The sequence below is a fragment of the Anolis carolinensis genome, chromosome 2 (assembly GCF_035594765.1).
Source record: "Anolis carolinensis isolate JA03-04 chromosome 2, rAnoCar3.1.pri, whole genome shotgun sequence".
NCBI lineage: Eukaryota > Metazoa > Chordata > Lepidosauria > Squamata > Dactyloidae > Anolis > Anolis carolinensis.
Window position 1 is genome coordinate 235,348,192 of NC_085842.1, and position 20,982 is coordinate 235,369,173.

The 20,982-nt window shown below is 42.3% G+C and overlaps 1 protein-coding gene across 8 annotated transcripts in view; it reads right to left on the reverse strand.

The window, feature by feature from the left end:
* ccdc171 (coiled-coil domain containing 171) overlaps nt 1–20,713 on the reverse strand; it is a 214,925-nt gene extending 194,212 nt beyond the window's left edge. For 2 of the 8 annotated variants that reach the window (XM_008103172.3, XM_008103167.3), the window contains exons 1-6: nt 20,519–20,707; nt 18,668–18,829; nt 15,651–15,777; nt 7,731–7,905; nt 4,082–4,272; nt 1,990–2,121 (exon numbers count right to left, since the gene is read on the reverse strand). In XM_008103172.3, coding sequence (XP_008101379.2) covers nt 1,990–2,121; nt 4,082–4,272; nt 7,731–7,905; nt 15,651–15,777; nt 18,668–18,708 — 666 coding nt within the window. In that variant the 5' untranslated portion in view covers nt 18,709–18,829; nt 20,519–20,707. Of the gene's footprint in view, nt 1–1,989; nt 2,122–4,081; nt 4,273–7,730; nt 7,906–15,650; nt 15,778–18,667; nt 18,830–20,518 lie in introns of all 8 variants that reach the window. The other 6 variants (XM_062971894.1, XM_016990963.2, XM_062971895.1 and 3 more) reach the window with 6 other exon arrangements.
* Between the last annotated feature and the right edge of the window lie 269 nt (nt 20,714–20,982).

Below are 20,982 nucleotides of genomic sequence, written 5' to 3' on the forward strand. Positions count from 1 at the left end.
GCATGGAGCGCCGTTACCTTCCTGCCAGAGCGGTACCTATTGATCTACTCACATTTGCATGTTTTCGAACTGCTAGGTTGGCAGGAGCTGGGGCTAACAGCGGGCGCTCATTCTGCTCCCGGGATTCGAACCTGTGACCTTTTGGTCTGCAAGTTCAGCAGCTCAGTGCTTTAAGACACTGTGCCACCAGGGGCCCCATACATAATATTAAGTTTTTCTTTTTACACCAGTCACAAACGAGGTAGTATTTTCAAAGAGACATAAAGTAATGCCATGGAGGAAGGAATGTGCTAGAAGATGGTACTTTCACTTTATAGGATCTAACGTATTGTTACCTTTGATTGGCATACTATGTTTATTCATTTTTATTGATGTAAATATTTATTATTTCCTGACTGCTTTCACAGCAGTCAGACGGTTACATACTTTAGTGGTGGTGTAATGATGTAAACAAGCAGACAAAACAATGATTTGCTTGTCAAAGTTGAACCATCCCAACCTAGAAAAAAAATAATTCTGGGACTCCTGCTCAAGAGAATTGCAAACCTAGCTGTTACAAATCTTTGAACTCTACATGTAATGCTATGTTATTGGCCACTAGATGATGCTGTTGTATTTGCCACAGAACTCCCCATCTTCCATTAATAGAAAAGTACAGGTACTGTAGATGCCTTTCAGAGAGAGACTCATGCTGTGGCATCTGTTCCAAACAATGCCAGATTAGTGCTCCTTCTTAATATTATGTGCTGGCGACTGATGGCAATGCTCTCCAAATGGTTCAAAATTACATTCCTGTCTTCCATAGACAGTAGTTTTAGTTCCAATTGCTAAAATTTTTCTGACTAAGATTGGAATGTCATGGTTCTTGTCTTTTCAAAAAGAGTATGAATAAGATTGTTTGTTTGAAGCTTGTGACTTGACTACTTACATGTAACAGAAGTCAAATATATTCAGACGAATTTTTGAACACACAGCACATTTTACAATGCATAACAGAAGCTCTGAAACCTAACAAGTCTACAACTCTTATATTTTAAATATGTAGCTAGACATCACTACCAAAGAACTGAGCATTCATATTTGCAGAACAGGAAATGATCAAGATAAACAAGATGGAGAAACCCAAGCTTGTTTAATGTAGTTTCAATCATACTGGCATCTAGATCAGAAAGGAATTCCAAGAAAACAAGGAGAAGGGAGTCTGACAGTGTGGACCGACATACATTTTGGGCCCGAATGTGCAGTAGCTGAAGTCAGCACAGCCAACAGTTAAGGATTATGGAGACATAATTCAGAAACACTGAAGGCCAAAAAATCTGCCCATGATTTATACAAGCTTACACCCAAAGAAAAATATAGTTTTACTTCGAGATGGAAGATGACAGCAACCATTAAGAATGATCCCATTTTAAAACTAAAAAAAAAAAATCAGCTTCCAGTTTCAATTTCTAAATAAATGATTTTAATGGGCCCTCAATTGCAGTCTCACATTAATAATATGATAATTAAAGAAGGGGGCCAATTTGACAACATGCATTCATCTGTCATGTCCACATTGAAGCCTCAGGTCCCTCTCTGATCAGCTCATAGCATATGCATGTGACTAATAGTAATCAGGTCACTCTAGGATGCAAAGCTGGGCATTCTGTCTGTTGTTCTTTTGTTTTTGTTTTTCAAAAATGAAAATGACCATTATTTTGCAGGAAAGGCCCACATTGACCTCCTAAACAGGTCAGGGGTTGGGGCAAGACAGACTCTCTTGCTCCCTAGAAAGCATATTTGGCTGTTGGGAGAGGGGTCCTGGATTATGGGGACACTTCAAGTTAAGTATGGTGTTTGGTGATACATAAGGCAAAATAGGCCCTGAAAGCTTCCCACACCTGAGCTATTATCTTCATTGAAAGAATTAAACAAATATTATGGGTGCCCTATAATACAGATATAGTTGTGTTTAGTTATCAGTACTATTGTTTAACATGCTAAGAATACCTGTAACAGTAATTGGAATTCATTTCTTTCTCCTTTCCACAGCTCTGCCTGACACCTAAATTCCTCTGCTGCCACTTCCCTGATCTCTGACTCTATCATGCTCTTCTCCTTCTTCTGACGTTCCAGGGTCTCCTTTATATGGATACAGTTGAACTTCAGTTTAACAAAAACCATAATAAATTCTTGAAATTTAAAGTACCAGTTTTCTAAACATTTGATTCTGCCCTTTGCTGCTTTCCTTGCTGGTTCAGCTCTATGTGGAGAGTATGTCAATCCTCTGGCAATACTCAATAGCTTGCCAGTGGGATAAAATTGCTTCTTTTTATGGAGTAGAACCCTTTGTTTGCATAAAAATGCCTTATCCTATAGCAGGCATTTTCCAAAGACTGTGGACACAAAGGCACCATATAGTACTATGGCAGTGATTCTCAGCCTGTGGGTCCCCAGATGGTTTTGGCCTTCAACTCCCAGAAATCCTAACAGCTGGTAAACTGGCTGGGATTTCTGGGAGTTGTAGGCCAAAACACCTGGAAACCCACAGGTTGAGAACCACTGTACTATGGTTTGATATGTCCCCCATCCAGCCACCAATTTTGCAAAAGCAATAGCAGCAAGAGAACAGGAAGAACCAGAATGTTATTGTTCTGGACAAGTCACCTGAGATTCTTAAGATTTAATAAAATGAGTTATAAAAAATCATCGCAATAATAGCCTATGGGTATATCTTAGAACTATAGCAACAAGATCGGGAAATCTAGACACTTGAACCTTGACATGTCTACAAATGAAACCTTAAGCTTATGCCTTAGATTACATTAGCCAACACACATTTTGGTGCCTCAAATGTTAGCCCTGTTTCTAGGTATATTTGACCTGAGGATGCCAAAATGGCACAAGTTTCCCCCATCAGCTATAGTTTTTTTTAGATACAGAACATATGACATCTACCACCCTGAGTCCCCTCGGGGAGATAGGGTGTGTTATAAATAAAGTATTGCTGTTATTATCAGTTGCCATCTGCTTGCCCACAGAAAACAATATTAATGTTATCTAAGAAACCAGAGCTAATACGGTCTAGTCAATGACATTTTCTGAATCAGCATTCTAAATCACCCCAGGAACACGTCTAAGCATCAAGACACAAAGATTTTAGAGCATACCATCTTACTGACCATATACTGTAATGTAATAAGTGCATAATGCTTATATATAATGGAATGGAATGAAAGCAATGTGCCTTGTGATTTAACATGCCTATGCTGTTCCCTCAAGGGGTGTGTATGTTTAGATAGTCATGCCAATCTATAAATAAAATAGGCTAAAAGACTAACAGGGGTCTTGCTCATTCTCCCATATAAATATCCTGGGATTTCAATACTTAAGAATACTTAAATTGTTTGTTTTCCCAGGATTACAAGATAGGTGACCAGGTGGTTAGTTAGAAAAAGATAAAAAGGACCTCAGTCAGATACAGATTAGCTGACATGTAGCAAAGGACTTTCATGCTCTCAGTCTAAAGAAAAAGGGTGGGGAACCATGCCTGTTTCACCTCTTCTGAGTTAGCTGTGAGGGTAAAAGGGGAGACTTCGGAGAAGGCCATGTAGAGGGTAAAAGGGGAGACTTCGGAGAAGGCTCATTATAATCTGAGCGACATAGAGAAAGTATGGTATGTTAATAGGAGCTGACAGCCACCACATACAGGCCTTATCCATTTGTCAGGAAATCAAAGCAAACCTGCCCCATAGGATGAACATCACAGCAAAGGAAAGATCAGCATGGCCCTATGTGTTAGCTAAAGTTGCGGGGAGTTTGCTTCCTTTCTCTGTACCAAGACTTGTTTTTCCCCCCTCAAGCTTTCCAATCCCTTTTCCTTTTGTGTCATGTCTTTCAGAACTTTGTAGCAAAGGCAAGGCAGAAGGCACAGTTTTGTTTCTGATCTTTCTAAAACATTCTGGATGCCTTTTTCAGTTGTATAACTGATTAATAATAAAAAAATAGTATAAATACTCTGAAGAAGAAAACAGGAGAATGGGGAGGAAATCAAGGCTAGATATGATTTTATATTCCCTTCACAACTTGAAAAGAGCCACACCTTCAAGATGTTGTCCAGTTTAGTCCTCTCCTTCAAAAGTGTCTCATATTCACTATTGCAGGTATTGATTATGTGCTCCTTTTCTGATATGTCACTCATAAGTCTCTGCTGTTTTTCATCCCAGTGCTGCTTAGCAATGTGATAGCTTCTCTCTGTCTCATTCAGCTTCTGTTGGTAAGCCCGGATGGTTGCTGTCAAGAAAAGGAAAAAGGCAAAGGTTTAGTTGAAAAGAAAGCACTGTTGAAATATTAAAAGCCTCCCAGGTTCTTCTATGATTTGAAACCACAAGAAAGGAACAGCAATACTCTGGGGCTGTAGGTGTTCATTAGAAATTAAGAGATTTATACAAAAATCTACCTCATGTTTTGTTTGTTATGCTGTAACTGGGTATACAGGCAAAAATATGTTCATGTCAAGGTCTCATTGGCAAAATAGCATATTGAATGACATGGCAAATCAATAGATAATCTAATAGAAATTAGATAAAGATTTAAAAGAAATAATCTGACAAGAATAATCAATAAAATTTTGGAAAGGCAGGATCTTTTCAGAGATCATAACATTTTGAAAAACCAGAATCTCCATAACCTTTTGGAGAAAAATGGAATTCACAATCATAACCTTTTGTCGAAGTATGATCTTCCAGAGAAGAGCCAAAAACCCGTTTGAGTAAAATCTTCTTTTCAATTGTATATATCCTCATGTACTTATGCAAGGCAATTTGGCTTTCAGTTGTTAGACTCATAGCCTGGTTGTCTCTGATCTGTTAGGAACAGAGATTATGCCAACGCACAAACAGCAGTTCTTCAGAAGTTTTCAGTGCCCAAAAACATCTCTCATAAAATATCTTGTTTCCATATTATGCTCTCAAGAGACAAAAAATAAAATAGACTTCGCAAAAAGTAACATATTTGGTTTACTCAGTATTGTATCAGGTTGTATTCAGTATATAGGTACATAACTCGTCAACCTAGTTACAGATAGGTTTGAAGTAGTTTCTCTATGCAGATAACACAGGGCATCTTTCCTACAATCAAGAGCAACACGAGTTTGCTCTGAACTGTCCATAGTCTACATTTGTCTGATGTAGTCTATACTATAAGAAGTCTGAAGTCTAAGGTCTAAAGCTGTGTTCTAAAATGGAGTCTCAGATCTCAGCAGTCCCAGATCTGATCATGCGGTCTGCAGTCCCTCTCATAACTTAGAATCATAGAATCATAGAATCATGGAATAGTAGAGTTGGAAGAGACCTCATGGGCCATCTAGTCCAACCCCCTGCCAAGAAGCAGGAAATTGCATTCAAAGCACCCCTGACAGATGGCCATCCAGCCTTTGCTTAAAAGCCTCCAAAGAAGGAGCCTCCACCACAGTCCGGGGGAGAGAGTTCCACTGTCGAACAGCCCTCACTGTGAGGAAGTTCTTCCTAATGTTCAGGTGGAATCTCCTTTCCTGTAGTTTGAAGCCATTGTTCCGTGTCCTAGTCTGCAGGGCAGCAGAAAATAAGCTTGCTCCCTCCTCCCTATGACTTCCCTTCACATATTTGTACATGGCTATCATGTCTCCTCTCAGCCTTCTCTTCTGCAGGCTAAACATGCCAAGGTCTTTAAGCCGCTCCTCATAGGGCTTGTTCTCCAGACCCTTAATCATTTTAGAAGAACATGAGATAATACAAGATGATATGACTATTAGGTTAAAAATTAGTTGGCAATAACACTTGTCTCTTTGTTATAGAGGGAATATGGAAATGTATCGTATGTAAGTGTAATAGAGATGAATAATAGATTATAACTTTGTACACTGCGTCTTTCTCTGGCCCCTCAACCCCTCCCCCTCCTCTGTGACATGTTAGATATTAGTAAAGATTTAAATTACTGACAATAACTCCATTATTCCCATTCTCCCCTTCAATTTTTTCTCTATTTTCCTTTTCTTTTGTATCCAGCTTTCCCATTTTCCCTCTTTGTGTGTGAAAAAAATGTAAATATTTAATAAACATCATTGTCTGACTAAAAAAAATCATCAGGTTTGTAAATGATAATAAAAATTACTAAACTCTAACAGTGACAGTAGTCTTTAGATCATCTATGATCATAAAGAAAAACAAAAGCCCAGATTTGCACTACAGCCCCGAATGAGTTCTCAGAATGCCCCCTTATAAAATCCTGCTTATCTCACAGCACTTAAAATATACACCCTCTAAATGTTGGGGGTGTCAGAAATATTAACTAGGTATTTTTAATTACAAAAGTGTGAGTAAAACACTGAAAGGGTTCAATGGATGCAATGACTCAGCAAAAGCTGCAATTCTATATAAAGCAGGTGTGTCTGTCTGCAGATTAGTAGGCCTCACTGTGAGAATGCCTCATTATGAGAAGGCCTGGTATGAGAAGCTTCGATGAGAAAAGCTCCAGGTTGAAGGCCTCGTGTGAAGGCTGCTGTGTGTAAAGCTGTGTAAAACTCCTGTGTAAGTTTGGTGTGAGAGAAAGCTCTATGAGAACAAAGCTGTTTATCTCTGTATGAGAAAGAAGCCCAGCGTTGAAGCAAAGAAGGCAGTATAAAGAACTTTATTTGTGTTATGGAAACCTTGTTTTTGTAAATAGTGCAACCATATTATTTTTCTATAAAGAAAAGCCTCCTAAGGAAGACATAACATTGGTCTGTGTTTTTGTTCTTTTTATCACTTTTGGCTACTTGTGCTGGGTCACGCTGCTGCTAATAATTTGCTATATGCTTATAAGAAGGGTCTTTTGTTAATAAGCCCACTCACCCAATGGGGGGAAGGTCTCTGAATAACAAATGCATCTCCAAATATTAAAGGTGGACAGGAAAAGATGTTATCATCTTCTCCTACATAGAAGCTTTCCCCCTTTTTCCTCTATGAAGTAGGGAGGAGTAATATACAGCAACCTGTCCAAACTTGCTAAACTCCAGATATATTGGACTATCACTCTCACCCTCCCAGCCAAAACAGTTAAGTAATCTTGGCTAGGGAAGGTGGGTGCTGTAGTTCAACAAATCTGGAATGTGCTGGTGCTTGGAGGAAGCTGGCTTACATTAAGCAAATGTATTGCACACTTTGAAACACACCTAATGGGAAATTTTTAAAATACTATAATTTTAAAATTAGCAATAACTGGCCCAAAAGAGTGACATCTTGTCCAAAGTAGAATTACTGAAAATAAGATAAATGTATGTGTGTAATGCCAGCAATACTGGTGTATGCACATCTTTAAAAAGTTTTGCCAGCAAAGAAACACAAGCCTTGCACCAAAGTACCCAGTCCTACTTACGTGCCATCCTTAAGTCACCCCCAGTACTTGGGAATGAAAATGCGTTGTAGATAAAATACTAAATCAAATGGGATTCTACTTTTGCCTCCATACTAGATGGTAAAGGAGAGTGAGAAAACAGATTAGTAAAAGACTGTGGCAGAATGCACAATCACTGCAATCTTTCTCACAGCTTTAAAAGGTATATGCCATGTCTGCAGTTGAAATATGACTCCTAGATGTCTTGTCATTTTATGTGGGATATGGGATGTCTACATTGTGAAGCAAGAAATTGGAGACACAAAACAGATTGTGTCTTCTTATGTCGCCCACTCTGTGTTCGGCCATTCTTCCTTGTTAGTATGCATTTTGAATCTTACCTTGAAGGTGCTCAATGTGTGTGTTTGCTTCCCCTAATTTGTCTTCTGATGTATACCGTTCAATGCCAACTTCCTTCCTTGCAACAGCAAGTTCATACTCCAAGCTTTGTCTAATTGCTTCACCTTTCTCAACTTCTGCTCGCAACCTGGCAATCTGGCTTTCGTAGTTTGATAGCTGTAAAAGGAATTGGTAGGCCAAGCAACAGGTTACCATTATCAATATTCAATGAACATATTATTTAAGAAAATGTAATTTTAAAACCATTTTACAGTCAAAACAGTGGCGGTTTTCCAGATATCGCAAAACATCAATTTCTGTCCTCACCATTGGCTATGCTAACTGCAACGGATGGGAGCTGCAGTTCAAGAAATTGAGAGCCACCAGTTGATCACTTCAAAGTAGAGGACATGTCAAAAACAATGAGGTAACTCAAAACTGGATTTAAATTAAGAATAAAAATAATGCGGACTTCCAGATATTGTTGAGTGCAACCTCCAGAAGCCAGCAGAGCCAATAAAGAGTTGTGGGACCAGGCTTTTGGCCAGTAATTCAGTGCAAAGAATAATTAATACTGTTTTGGGCTTGTCCCAGTGTAAGCCACCCCGAGTCCTTTGGGAGATGGAGCGGGGTATAAATAATTATTATTAGTATTATTATTAATTAGGAAATATGTGCAATGGCAATTGGAATGGCCATGGTGTACAATTTCTGGATCATGTGATTTTAATATTATTAGGATGTTTGTCAAGGACAGAACGCCACAAGATTCAAAGTAACAGAGTTTATTAGATTACAGAACTCAAAAAATGCCCGTAAAACACAAGGGCCAGGCAGTTTTTGCCTTTAGGAGCAAAAAAGGGGCAAAAGTAAATGTTCAAAAGATAAACCGGATTAAACCGGAGTTTAATCCGGGTAAAAACAAACTGCTTACTTCAGCCTGGGTATAAACGAAACGAAAGCCAAGGAACAAAAGATACAAAGAATGCAACTAATTGGCAGCAGATTCCTCTCTGCTGCCAACACTGTGCTTAGAGTAACTTGCGTCGCTCCCACACACACACACAGCAGACAGGATCTTCAACACGAGTAAAACAGCCAAGGATTGTAGCAGTTGAGTAGACCAGTTCCGTTCCGTAGATCAAAGCCAGAAGCAGACGTTTGTAGTTTTTCCAAGTCCAAGAAGGGGGGAAGACAAGCCGTGGTCAGTTCAGTCCGAGTTCTCAAAGCAGGAGATGGCGTCCGTCAAGAAGACGACGGAGGGTCAAGCTAATAAGAGTAAGCACAGGTTTGCACAAACAAATGCCCACACAATCCCTCCCGCCGTCTGACCCTGGATTCCAATCAACTTACGTCACAGCACAGGAAAGCACACAAGTCTTCAGGGAAGCGTCCCACACACACACGGATCCCAAGCGTTTGCCCAGATTACCTTGCCCAACGCAATTTGCAATTGCTCCCAAGCCCCATTTTATGCCAGTTACAAATCTTCATCACTGTCAGCTGTCCTCCTTAACCCGGGCGTTTCCTCATCACTTTCCTCGTCAGAGCTGGAACACCTCTGACTACGCCCAACAGCATCTCCAGCTGTGGATCCCGTCCCATCCCTCCAGCTAAACCATGGGTCTAATCCTGAAGGTCCCCATTCATCTTCTGTCCCATCATGGCCAGTGGCACCCACTTCCTCCCTTACCCGAGTCCAATCCATCTCATCCTCCTCTGAGCTAACCAGCCCCTCCTCCATTCTCTCCGTAAACCCTTCGAAAGACTCCTCGTCAGAAGGTGCTGCAAATATGTCTCGCAGTCTTTTTCTCTCTCGCTCCTCGAGAGTATCTGACTCTCGAGGAGTCTTACGCCCACGTCTGTCAGTAACAGAGCCATGAGGCTCAATCATAACACTATCCCCTCTCACAAAGGCCTCCTCCCCCGATGGCGGAGAAGTGGCAGTGATACCCTCCGCTATAGCACCACGACGACTAGAGGTATCAAGTTTCAACAGCGAACGATGAAAGACTGGATGGACCTTTAAACTAGACGGTAAACGCAAACGAAACGCAACAGAAGAAATCTTTTTAACGATAGGAAAGGGACCCAAATACCGAGGCGCAAACTTTCCCCCAGCCTGTTTAATATGTTTGGAAGATAACCACACCAAATCCCCTTCTTCCAACTCCTCCCCTGCCTGCCTGTGGCGGTCAGCCTGAGTCTTCTGCGTTGCCTTAGCTTCCAACAGTAAGCGACGGGCAACATCATGCAATGCAGCCATTTCCGAAGAGCGGTACACAGGGTCCGAAGAGACCACATTGGTCGACGGCGCCACACCTCCCCGTGGGTGAAAACCATACGTTAGCTCAAATGGCGTATGCTGACTAGACGTGTGCACCGCATTGTTGTAAGCAAATTCCGCCACCGGTAACCACTTTACCCAAGCCGTGGGTTGATCTAAACAAAAACAACGCAGATACTGCTCTAAGAGCCCATTAACCCGTTCCGACTGTCCATCCGTTTGCGGATGGAAAGCTGAAGACACGTTTAACTTAGTCCCCAAACACTCATGGAAGTGTTTCCAAAAGCGTGACACAAATTGCGGAGCCCTATCTGAAATAATCACCTCGGGTGCTCCGTGCAAACGATAGATGTGCTTTGTAAATAGTAAGGCCAACGTAGGGGCCGCCGGAATGGTTGAACAAGGAATAAAATGAGCCAGTTTACTAAATAAATCCACCACCACCCAAATACAAGTATAACCCCCAGACTTAGGCAAATCTGAAATAAAATCCATGGAAATGATTTGCCATGGCCTCTCCGGAACAGGTAAAGACGATAACAACCCTCTAGGGCGCCCAACAGGCGTCTTACTCTGCTGACAAACGGCGCAGCTGTCACAAAAGCGCAGAATGTCTTGCCGCATCTTTGGCCACCAGTAGCTCCTGGTGATAAGCTGTACGGTCTTGAACCTGCCAAAGTGCCCAGCCATGGGTTCGTCATGGTGGGCTCTAATCACCTCCAACCTGAGGGTCCCTACTGGTACGTAAACCTGCCCCCTACGCACCAATACCCCGTCTTGATCCTGGAGATGCGGCAGTATGGTACGGTTACCTGCAGAGAGCAGCATCAGTTGCTCCTGAGTCCACACATCATCCTTCTGAGCCTCAAGGATCTGGTCATGTAACCCAAGCTCATTATCTACAACACACAGAGAGGCAGTAGGCAAGATGGTCTGACATATTACCTGCTCATTGGTCTTAAATTCCGGCTTGCGGGATAAAGCATCGGCCCGCAAGTTTGCCTTCCCCTCCACGAACTGCACCTTGAAGTTAAACCTGGAGAAAAACAAAGCCCAGCGGATTTGACGCTGGTTTAACTTCTTTGCTGTTTGCAAGTGCTCTAAGTTCTTGTGATCAGATCTGACCACGATCTGGTGCCGTGCCCCTTCAAGCCAGTGCCGCCACACCTCAAACGCCACCTTAATCGCCAACAACTCCTTCTCCCATATGGTATAGTTCTGCTCGAAGGGTGTTAGTTGCCGCGAGTAAAATCCACAGGGACGCAAGGTCCCTGAGGAATCCTTCTGAGACAATACAGCCCCCAACGCGTAGCTAGAAGCGTCCGCTTCTACCACGAACGGTCTGTCAACATCAGGATGGGTTAGTATGTTGTCCGATTGAAAACTAGACTTTAATTGTAGAAACGCCTCGTGAGCTTCCCGCCCCCACACAAATGGCTGTTTCTTGCGCAGAAGCTGCGTCAAAGGTACCGTGAGCTTTGCAAAATTCGGAATAAACTCCCGGTAGTAATTAGCGAAACCCAAGAACCTTTGTACATCCTTCTTAGTCTTCAGCTCCTGCCATGAGTTGACGGCGTCAACCTTATGTGGGTCCATTTTAAGTTCCCTACCTGACACTACATGACCTAGGAACTCCACTTCAGGCACATGAAAGACGCACTTGGAAGCCTTGGCGAAAAGCCCATTAGCCCGCAGTCGGTGCAGAACCTGCTTGACATGTTGACGATGTTCTTTCTCGTCCTTAGAAAAAATCAAGATATCATCCAAATAAATCACTAAAAATTGATCAATTAGGTCCCTGAACACATCGTTCATGAACCTCTGGAATACCGCAGGAGCATTACAAAGCCCAAAAGGCATGACTCGGAACTCGTGGCATCCGAAACACGTGTTAAATGCCGTCTTCCATTCATCCCCTTCCCGTATACGGATTAAGTTATAGGCCCCCCGCAGGTCAAGCTTGGTAAAGACCTTAGCCCCTTGCACCCTTGATAACAGTTCCGAGATTAAAGGGAGCGGGTACCTATCCCGAATGGTGTATTTGTTTAGGATCCGATAGTCACAGACCAGCCTAAGTTCCCCAGTCTTTTTGGCTACAAAGAATACTGGTGCCGCAGTTGGAGAACTAGATGGGCGAATAAACCCCTTGGCTAAATTTTCATCTAGAAACTCCCGCAAAGCTTGCCTTTCCGGTACAGTCAAGGCATACAGCCTCCCTGCTGGCAGTTTCGCACCTTCTGCCAACTTGATGGCGCAATCATATGGCCTGTGCGGTGGTAATTTGTCCGCTTCTCTTTTACAAAATACATCAGAGAACTCCCCATACTCAGCAGGCACTCCCTCCATATCAGAATGAGTAACATTTAGAGTGCAACAGTCCTGCCTCTTTAAGATCACTTTACGTGTTGCCCAATCTACTTGTGGGTTTACTACAGCTAGCCAATCCATCCCCAGGATCACATCATATCTAGGCAAGCTCGTAATATCCCACACAAACGTTCCCGTTACTCCCTGCACCTCCCACGTTACTGCTGAGGTTTCATGGTTAACCACCCCAGTCTCCAGCAGTCTCCCATCTGCTCCTTCCACCCACACGTCGCATGCCTTGCGCACTCTAGGAATGCCATGCTTCTTAGCAAACTCAATATCTACATAGGAGACCGTAGCTCCTGAGTCCAGCAGTGCCAAAGTAGAAACAAGTTCCCTTCCCCCAACAGATAATGTAATGGGTACGAAAACATGCTTCCTCCCCTCAGTTGACTGCTTGAGGAGCCCTAGTGCGTTGGACTCACGTCGCACTAGGGCTGGCCTTTTCCCGAAAGCTGGGAAGGTTTCACATTACAATTTTTGGCAAAATGCCCAGCATTCCCACAGTACAAACACAAGCCCAGCTGCCTCCTACGGCTCTTTTCCTCTGTAGGCAGCTTTTTAAAGACCCCAAGCTCCATGGGCTCTTCCCCCATCACCACAGGTGCCCTAGTTACATGCATGGGTGGCGCACACATTGCTTTTGAGTTTTTACGAGCCTCGAACCTTGCGTCTAAACGCAGCACCTTAGCTACTAAGGCGTCCCAGCTTTCAGCCGGCTCCAAGCGTGCTAATTCATCCTGGAGCATATCACTTAACCCGGCAGTAAATAAAAGCATGAATGCATTTTCCCCCCAATCCAGCTGGTGGCGATACAGGTTAAACTTATTTAAGTAATCCAAAACAGTCCCCTTTCCCTGTTTCAACCGATACAGAGCCCACCCAGCGTTCTCCGTGCGGAGAGGATCCCCAAAAGTATCAGTTAACAACTTTTTGAAATTATTCAAATTGTCCTTGACTGGGTCATTTCCCAAAATTAAATTAGTGGCCCATTGTCCTGCGGGACCGGTCAACAAACTCAAAATAAAGGCCACCTTGCTAGTGTCTGTAGGAAAAGCATGAGCACTGAGCTGAGAAAAATAAAGCTCCACTTGTGCCAAAAAGGTTGGCAACTTGCACCTGGTTCCGTCAAAGCGTTCAGGAGTCAAAACATGTCCTTTCACAGCCTGAGCTGTTTGGCTAACGGTAAAAGCCGTTTGCAATTGGTCTACTTTGGCCCGTAACTCATCCATCGTCTTCCTGACGGGTTTATTGCTGCAATAAACTTTTTATGGGCGTTGGGCAATCTGTCAAGGACAGAACGCCACAAGATTCAAAGTAACAGAGTTTATTAGATTACAGAACTCAAAAAATGCCCGTAAAACACAAGGGCCAGGCAGTTTTTGCCTTTAGGAGCAAAAAAGGGGCAAAAGTAAATGTTCAAAAGATAAACCGGATTAAACCGGAGTTTAATCCGGGTAAAAACAAACTGCTTACTTCAGCCTGGGTATAAACGAAACGAAAGCCAAGGAACAAAAGATACAAAGAATGCAACTAATTGGCAGCAGATTCCTCTCTGCTGCCAACACTGTGCTTAGAGTAACTTGCGTCGCTCCCACACACACACACAGCAGACAGGATCTTCAACACGAGTAAAACAGCCAAGGATTGTAGCAGTTGAGTAGACCAGTTCCGTTCCGTAGATCAAAGCCAGAAGCAGACGTTTGTAGTTTTTCCAAGTCCAAGAAGGGGGGAAGACAAGCCGTGGTCAGTTCAGTCCGAGTTCTCAAAGCAGGAGATGGCGTCCGTCAAGAAGACGACGGAGGGTCAAGCTAATAAGAGTAAGCACAGGTTTGCACAAACAAATGCCCACACAATCCCTCCCGCCGTCTGACCCTGGATTCCAATCAACTTACGTCACAGCACAGGAAAGCACACAAGTCTTCAGGGAAGCGTCCCACACACACACGGATCCCAAGCGTTTGCCCAGATTACCTTGCCCAACGCAATTTGCAATTGCTCCCAAGCCCCATTTTATGCCAGTTACAAATCTTCATCACTGTCAGCTGTCCTCCTTAACCCGGGCGTTTCCTCATCACTTTCCTCGTCAGAGCTGGAACACCTCTGACTACGCCCAACAGCATCTCCAGCTGTGGATCCCGTCCCATCCCTCCAGCTAAACCATGGGTCTAATCCTGAAGGTCCCCATTCATCTTCTGTCCCATCATGGCCAGTGGCACCCACTTCCTCCCTTACCCGAGTCCAATCCATCTCATCCTCCTCTGAGCTAACCAGCCCCTCCTCCATTCTCTCCGTAAACCCTTCGAAAGACTCCTCGTCAGAAGGTGCTGCAAATATGTCTCGCAGTCTTTTTCTCTCTCGCTCCTCGAGAGTATCTGACTCTCGAGGAGTCTTACGCCCACGTCTGTCAGTAACAGAGCCATGAGGCTCAATCATAACAATGTTTGTAATACTTTGTCTTCGTATTTAAATGTTGTATATGCCTATGCTTAATGGTTTTAATGATTTTAATTTATAGTTATATGTCAGTGTTTAGTTATTAAATTTTTTATTATATGTACGTTGGCTTTGAATTCTTGCTATTAATATGTTGTAAACCGCCTTGAGTCCACTCAGGGGAGGGGGGGGGGAGAAAGGCGGTATATAAATATACTAAATAAATAAATAATGTTGAGAATTGCAGTCTAATAACATTGACAAGACAGCATAAATCCGACATTGATTTAGACCACTAAGATGGAAAAACTTTCCATTCCAGCTGTAGTATTGCAAAAAATCCACTGTCTTCAGCTACTTTCTGCATTGGAAGGAAATTCTTCACTGGTACACGATTCTGAGCTGTAGTTCTTTCTCCCGTAATGCCACATAATGGGACATAAGAACAGGAGTAACACAAAAGAAAATGCTACATTCTTGAGTACAACTTTCTACAACTCAGAGGAAACATGTCCCCTCTGCTCCCTGCCCCCTCCAACATCCAAGAAGAGCTAATGAGCAAGCTGAAAATTCATAATAATTCATGAGGCCTTGAGAACTGTAGGATTGTTCTTATTAAAAAGCATCCTGCTACACCACACTACAAATTACCTTTGAAGTGTTTTTCAAAAATCAGGCAGTGACGTCTGAGCCACCTGCCCAAGGATGAAGCATCCAAAGAAGTTGTAGAAATATGATGACAGGTGTTTGTGTCAACAACAACACTGCCAAATCACACAACAAGGTAAACAGTTTGTATAGCAGCATTCTGCATGCACATGGGAGTACTTACTTCTGCATTATGTTTAGCGGTGATATCCAGTTTCTCTTTCTTGGCTTGATGAAGTTTTCTTCTCAAATCTTCCTTCGTTTCCATGTCTGGCTCGCTGCAATTGCGTTGGGATGCCTTTACAGGCTGCCTGATTCATAATGCAAAAGACATTTAACTGTAGCACTTTCAACCGTAACAGCTTTGATCTTTCAAGAAACCAAGATAGCAAAACTTACTCAGAAATAAGCCAAAATATGTAAGATTTACTTCAAAAGAAAATATTTAGGTCTCAGCTTTATATAACCTCACAAACATATTAATAGTATTCTAGATGAGATTATAGACCATTGATGGAGCGCACTCTCCAGACAATGGAAACACCATACAACAAAAATCATCAAAGGGGATGCTCGGTAATAATCATGTTATAAATTAGGGATGGGAATTATGAAGCCCTTCAAATAATATTGCACTAGAAGTCTCAGCATCCTGTGAGAAACATAGTTTCTGCCCTGCTGTGCCACTTAAATGATGGGTTTTGTCTCCTGTCACTGCAAGCAGGGTGGCCGATACAAACTAAATAGCTGCACAGGAAGACCATGCTTGTAATAGGTATTTCAGTGTAAGGCAATGATTTAAATATTGCCCTAGGAATCAGGGAGAACAGTCATAGAAACCCGCTGAATGACCTCAGCAAGTCACTATCTCTCAGCAATGGAAAATTTCCTCTGAATAAAGATTGCTATGAAAACCCAAGGCAAGTGGTAATCATAAGTCAGGGTTGATCTGAAGGCACATATGTGGTGGTGGTGGTTGTGCATCTTCAAATTGATCCCAACTTATGGCAACCCTAAGACTTTGAGGCTTCTAGTCCAACACTCAAACCAAGCTGACATGGGAATCACATGTGGTTCAATACAAATCGCTAAAGGTGCAGGAGCCCTGGTCTCCATTCCATCTAGTCATTCCAACAAGGAATAGTCCCAGCTGGCCATGGATGGATTATCTCAAATTTCTAGCTAATGAGAAACAGAAGGCATAGCTGATTAGTTTGACATGTATCAAGGGAAAACAAGTTTACACCAGATAATTACAGCCTGCAAGTTAATCACTATGATCTTATTACTACTGTGAGACAAATAAAACTTATAATTGAATGTATCGGAAATATAAGTTTTTAGAAGTCAGATATTATTCTTTGCTCACAAATGCTCATCCAGTATTCAGTATTTGAAATAAATATGGAAGGGCTTTTTTTAAAGCATAGGTTGGTATCTGTTGGGGTCTGGTTCCAGGAAACCCTGAGATTACTAAAATCAATGGACGCTTTGGTGCCATTATATATAATGGCATAGTAAAATGGTGTCGCTTACATAAAATAGCAAAATCAAGGTTTGTTTTAAGGTGGATAGATAGATAGATATTCCAAGTCATGAATGGTTGAATTCATGGATACACAATTCATGAACAACTGTACAGAGTTGCACCTTGACCTTTTGCAACTACAGTATTTAAAAACAGGGTACTGTTTCATTATCTGGGCGGAGGCCACTAGGGGGCACTAGAGAGAGAAGGATAGTCCATTTTACAGGGAGGGAGTTGAAGGAGGAAAACCATTTTCCCTGTTTTCGCTGGTTATTCTCCCTCACCACTTCCGATATCATAAACAAGGGCTGTTTCCAACATGGAGACATGGGTGCGGGGAATAACAGGAAAACAGGGGAAATGGTTTTACTCCTTCAACTCACCCTCCACCCCTGTAAAATGGACTATCCTTCTCTCTCTAGCTCTCCCTAGTGGCTTCCACCAGGACCAAAAACAGTAACAGGGTGATACCAAACACAATGCATTAAAATCTGTTTTATATAGAAGACAAGGGAGCATAAAAAATAGCTTCATTCCTGGTAGGTTGCATAAATTTTCTCTCATATGTCCAGACATTGGTCTAAAAGTCCCAAAAGGCCTAGACAGCATAGTGAAGAATGCAGAGAACTGCAGTTCAACAACATCTGGAAAACTGCTTGCGCTATATATTTTTATCATTACCAGATATGGTAGAAATTGCTTCCAATTGCACCATTAAGCCCTCTAAAATCAATGGGCTGAAGATTGTGCTGGTTAGTGGCCATCACATTATATCCTATGCATTTTTGTTAGTAGTTTATTTTAATAGTAATACTGTGTCTTTCAGGAACGCACTAAAATTCTAGGAGAGGGACTTAGACTACTCACAACCTGCACAATCCGATTGTGTGAAAAATATGAACATGGATAACCTAATGTACAAATGTTTGTGAGAGCAAATGGGTAAGGAGTGTAAAGTACTCATTGGCTAAAGTAAAGGTAAAGGTTTCTCCCTGACATTAAGTCTAGTCGTGTCCAACTCTTGGGGGGGGGGGGGGGGGGGCTCATCTCAATTTCTAAGCCAAAGAGCCGGCATCATCCGTAGACACCTCCAAGGTCATGTGGCCGGCATGACTGCATGGAGTGCCGTTACCTACCTACCAATAGGAGAAGTACCTATTGATCTACTCACATTTGCATGTTTTTGAATTGCTTGGTTGGCAGAAGCTGAGGCTACCAGCAGGAGCTCACCCTGCTCCTCGGATTCAAACTGCCAACCTTTCAGTCAGCATGTTCAGCAACTCAGTGGTTTAACCCGCTGTGCCCCCAGGGGCTCCAGTCACTGGTTGGTACTGATAAAAAGTGTTTCAGTTCTAGAAATCCAAATTTCCCCCACAGCTGGCCAAAAAAATCAGTCAAAGATATCCTGCCTATAATCAAACACTTAAATTCGATTGCTAGTCTCAGCTGGATGACAGCAACTGAATAATTTGGTTAATAGTAAGCCACAGAACACAGGGATACACCATGGATTCAGTTGGTTTCTATGCGTTGGGAGTAACAGATTTAAGCTAAAAAACTAAGTGCGGGTTTATTTCTCAGATCCACCACGTGGACAAATTCTCAACAGACCAGAACAATTAACAGGACGGACACACAACTGGATTTTATTTTATATAAGAAATGCAACTCACCGTTTTGTTTCAGGGACCGTATAACTGATTTGGCAATTCATGACAGCTAATTTTCTTCCTTTTATTCTAAATCCTCTGAACAATAGTAATCTTCATGATTAATATTCTTTGAAGCAAAAGGGAGACTAATTGTTCCTACACATCTTGTGGTCGCATTAAACCCTATGATACAGATATTTAAATTGACACTTTAATGATATTATTATCCGAATGAAGTGATAAATAGTAAGCTATTGCGTAGCATTGAGTCATCTATCATTAAAACAGTACAGAATCCATTTCTATTGGACAATGTATTGCTGAAACCTATAGGCCGCAGTTTGAGGATGCCTGACCTAAATAAATCATTCTACCAATGGCAATAATATCAGTTTTTGAATTTTATATCTAGTAAACTAATGGCACCCTAGATGCATTGTTGGCATTTATTTCCTTTTCACCATAACATGAAAGCGGGGTTCAAAAAGCTACTCAGATCAAAATAATAACAATAACAACAACAACAACTTTATTTTTCTATCCCGCCACCATCTCCCCGAAGAAACTCGGGGCAGCTAACATAGGGCTAGGCCCAGAACAAAAACATATAGAATTAAAACATAAGTAAGCTATATCAACAAAGCAAAACAAGTCAGATAAAACAGGTTACAAAACACAATAATACACTATGACACCATAATAACAAATAAAATGATAAAATATAAAATGAACATCACCACTAATGGATAAAATGGGGGCGGTCAGGTCATAAAGATAAAAGTATATAGATACAAAACTTTTGTAGGTAGTGTAGATAACCTGTTGTCAACATAGTTCATGCAATTTTTGAAGCAACTCCAAAGAGATTCAGTTTCCCACACTGTGGAATAATCTCCTGGTAGAAAAACAGTTGGTTAGTTTCTCCATGCCTCACAACCTCTGAGGATGCCTGCCATAGATGTGGGCAAAAAGTCAGGAGAGAATGCTTCTGGAACATGGCCATACAGCCTGGAATACATACAACAACCCTGTGATCCCGGCCATGAAGCCTTGGACAACACAGTTTCCCATTTCATTGATCTTTCTATAAAAGTAATGATTCCAGCATTTAGCAAAGTGATGTTATTAATATTTATGTTCGCTCTCAGATTTATCAATGCTTCTTGTTGTTGCTGATGTTGAGTGCCTTGAAGATGCTTACAACTTACGGGTACACCATAACAATCCTATCACAAGGTTTTTTTTGGCAAGATTTATCCAAAGGGGATTTGCTATTACCTTCCTATAAGGGTATTATTATTATATTTCAGAAGTAACATTTCCAAAACCACATAACATTTCAATATTAGGAAGGATTAGACAAATTCGTTACCATCCATCCTGCAAAAAAGTTTCAGATATTTTCCATTTGGGGAAAAAGGAGCGATCTGTTCTCCTTCTATCTCTCAGTGAATCAGTTGATCCTCATTGCCTTTGACAACCAAAGCTGGCGTGCATGACAACCGCACAGAGTCCATGCCAGTGCATCCACATTGTAGAATGAATGCAGTTCGAGACCACTTTAATGCTTCGATGCTAAGGGCATCTGGGAGTTGGGAGTTTTACCAGGTCTTTACAGCCTTCTCTGCAACAGAATGCTGGTGCCTCAACAGACTGCAAATCTCACGGCAATTAAAGTGGTATCAAACCGCAATAATTCTACAGTGTAGATGCACCCCTCACCCTATCATCTCGCCAACTCGACCCAAACCAAAGAGCTTGAAGGCTTAGAGCCACCTCCAATCCCCTGCTAATCCCCACGAGTCAAGCAAATCACTGCCTGGACACTCAAGAGATATCTCATTGCCCATCATCCCCATTGCCCTTCCTTACCTGGCTCTTTTGGCTTTACTTAAGAGGAGAAGCAAGCCACAGGGTCAAAGCAGCAGCAGGGCACTGTACCGCCGGGCGCTAGGACCCGGAGGCTAACTGGAAACCCAAGCCACTCCCACTACTCCCCGAAAGCGATCCTGCAACGGCTACTTCCGGTAACGGAGAAGAGGAAAGCGGCAACCAACCCGGAGAGGATAACATCCCGCCTTCCGGCTTCAGAACGCCGCTCCTCATTGGAAGAGACAGGCATTGTGACGTCACGCGCCCCAAATGGGCGGGGACAAGCCGATCCCGCTTATCCTGGCGCTTTAATACAGAAGCCGTTGAAGCCCAGCTGTTGATGGTCGCTGGCCCTTTAATTGAAGGTGCCTCTCCACTGTAGAATCAGTGCAGTTTGACGCCACTTTAATTGTCATGGCTCCATGCTGTGGGATTATGGGAAGCTGTAGTTTTCCAAGGACTTC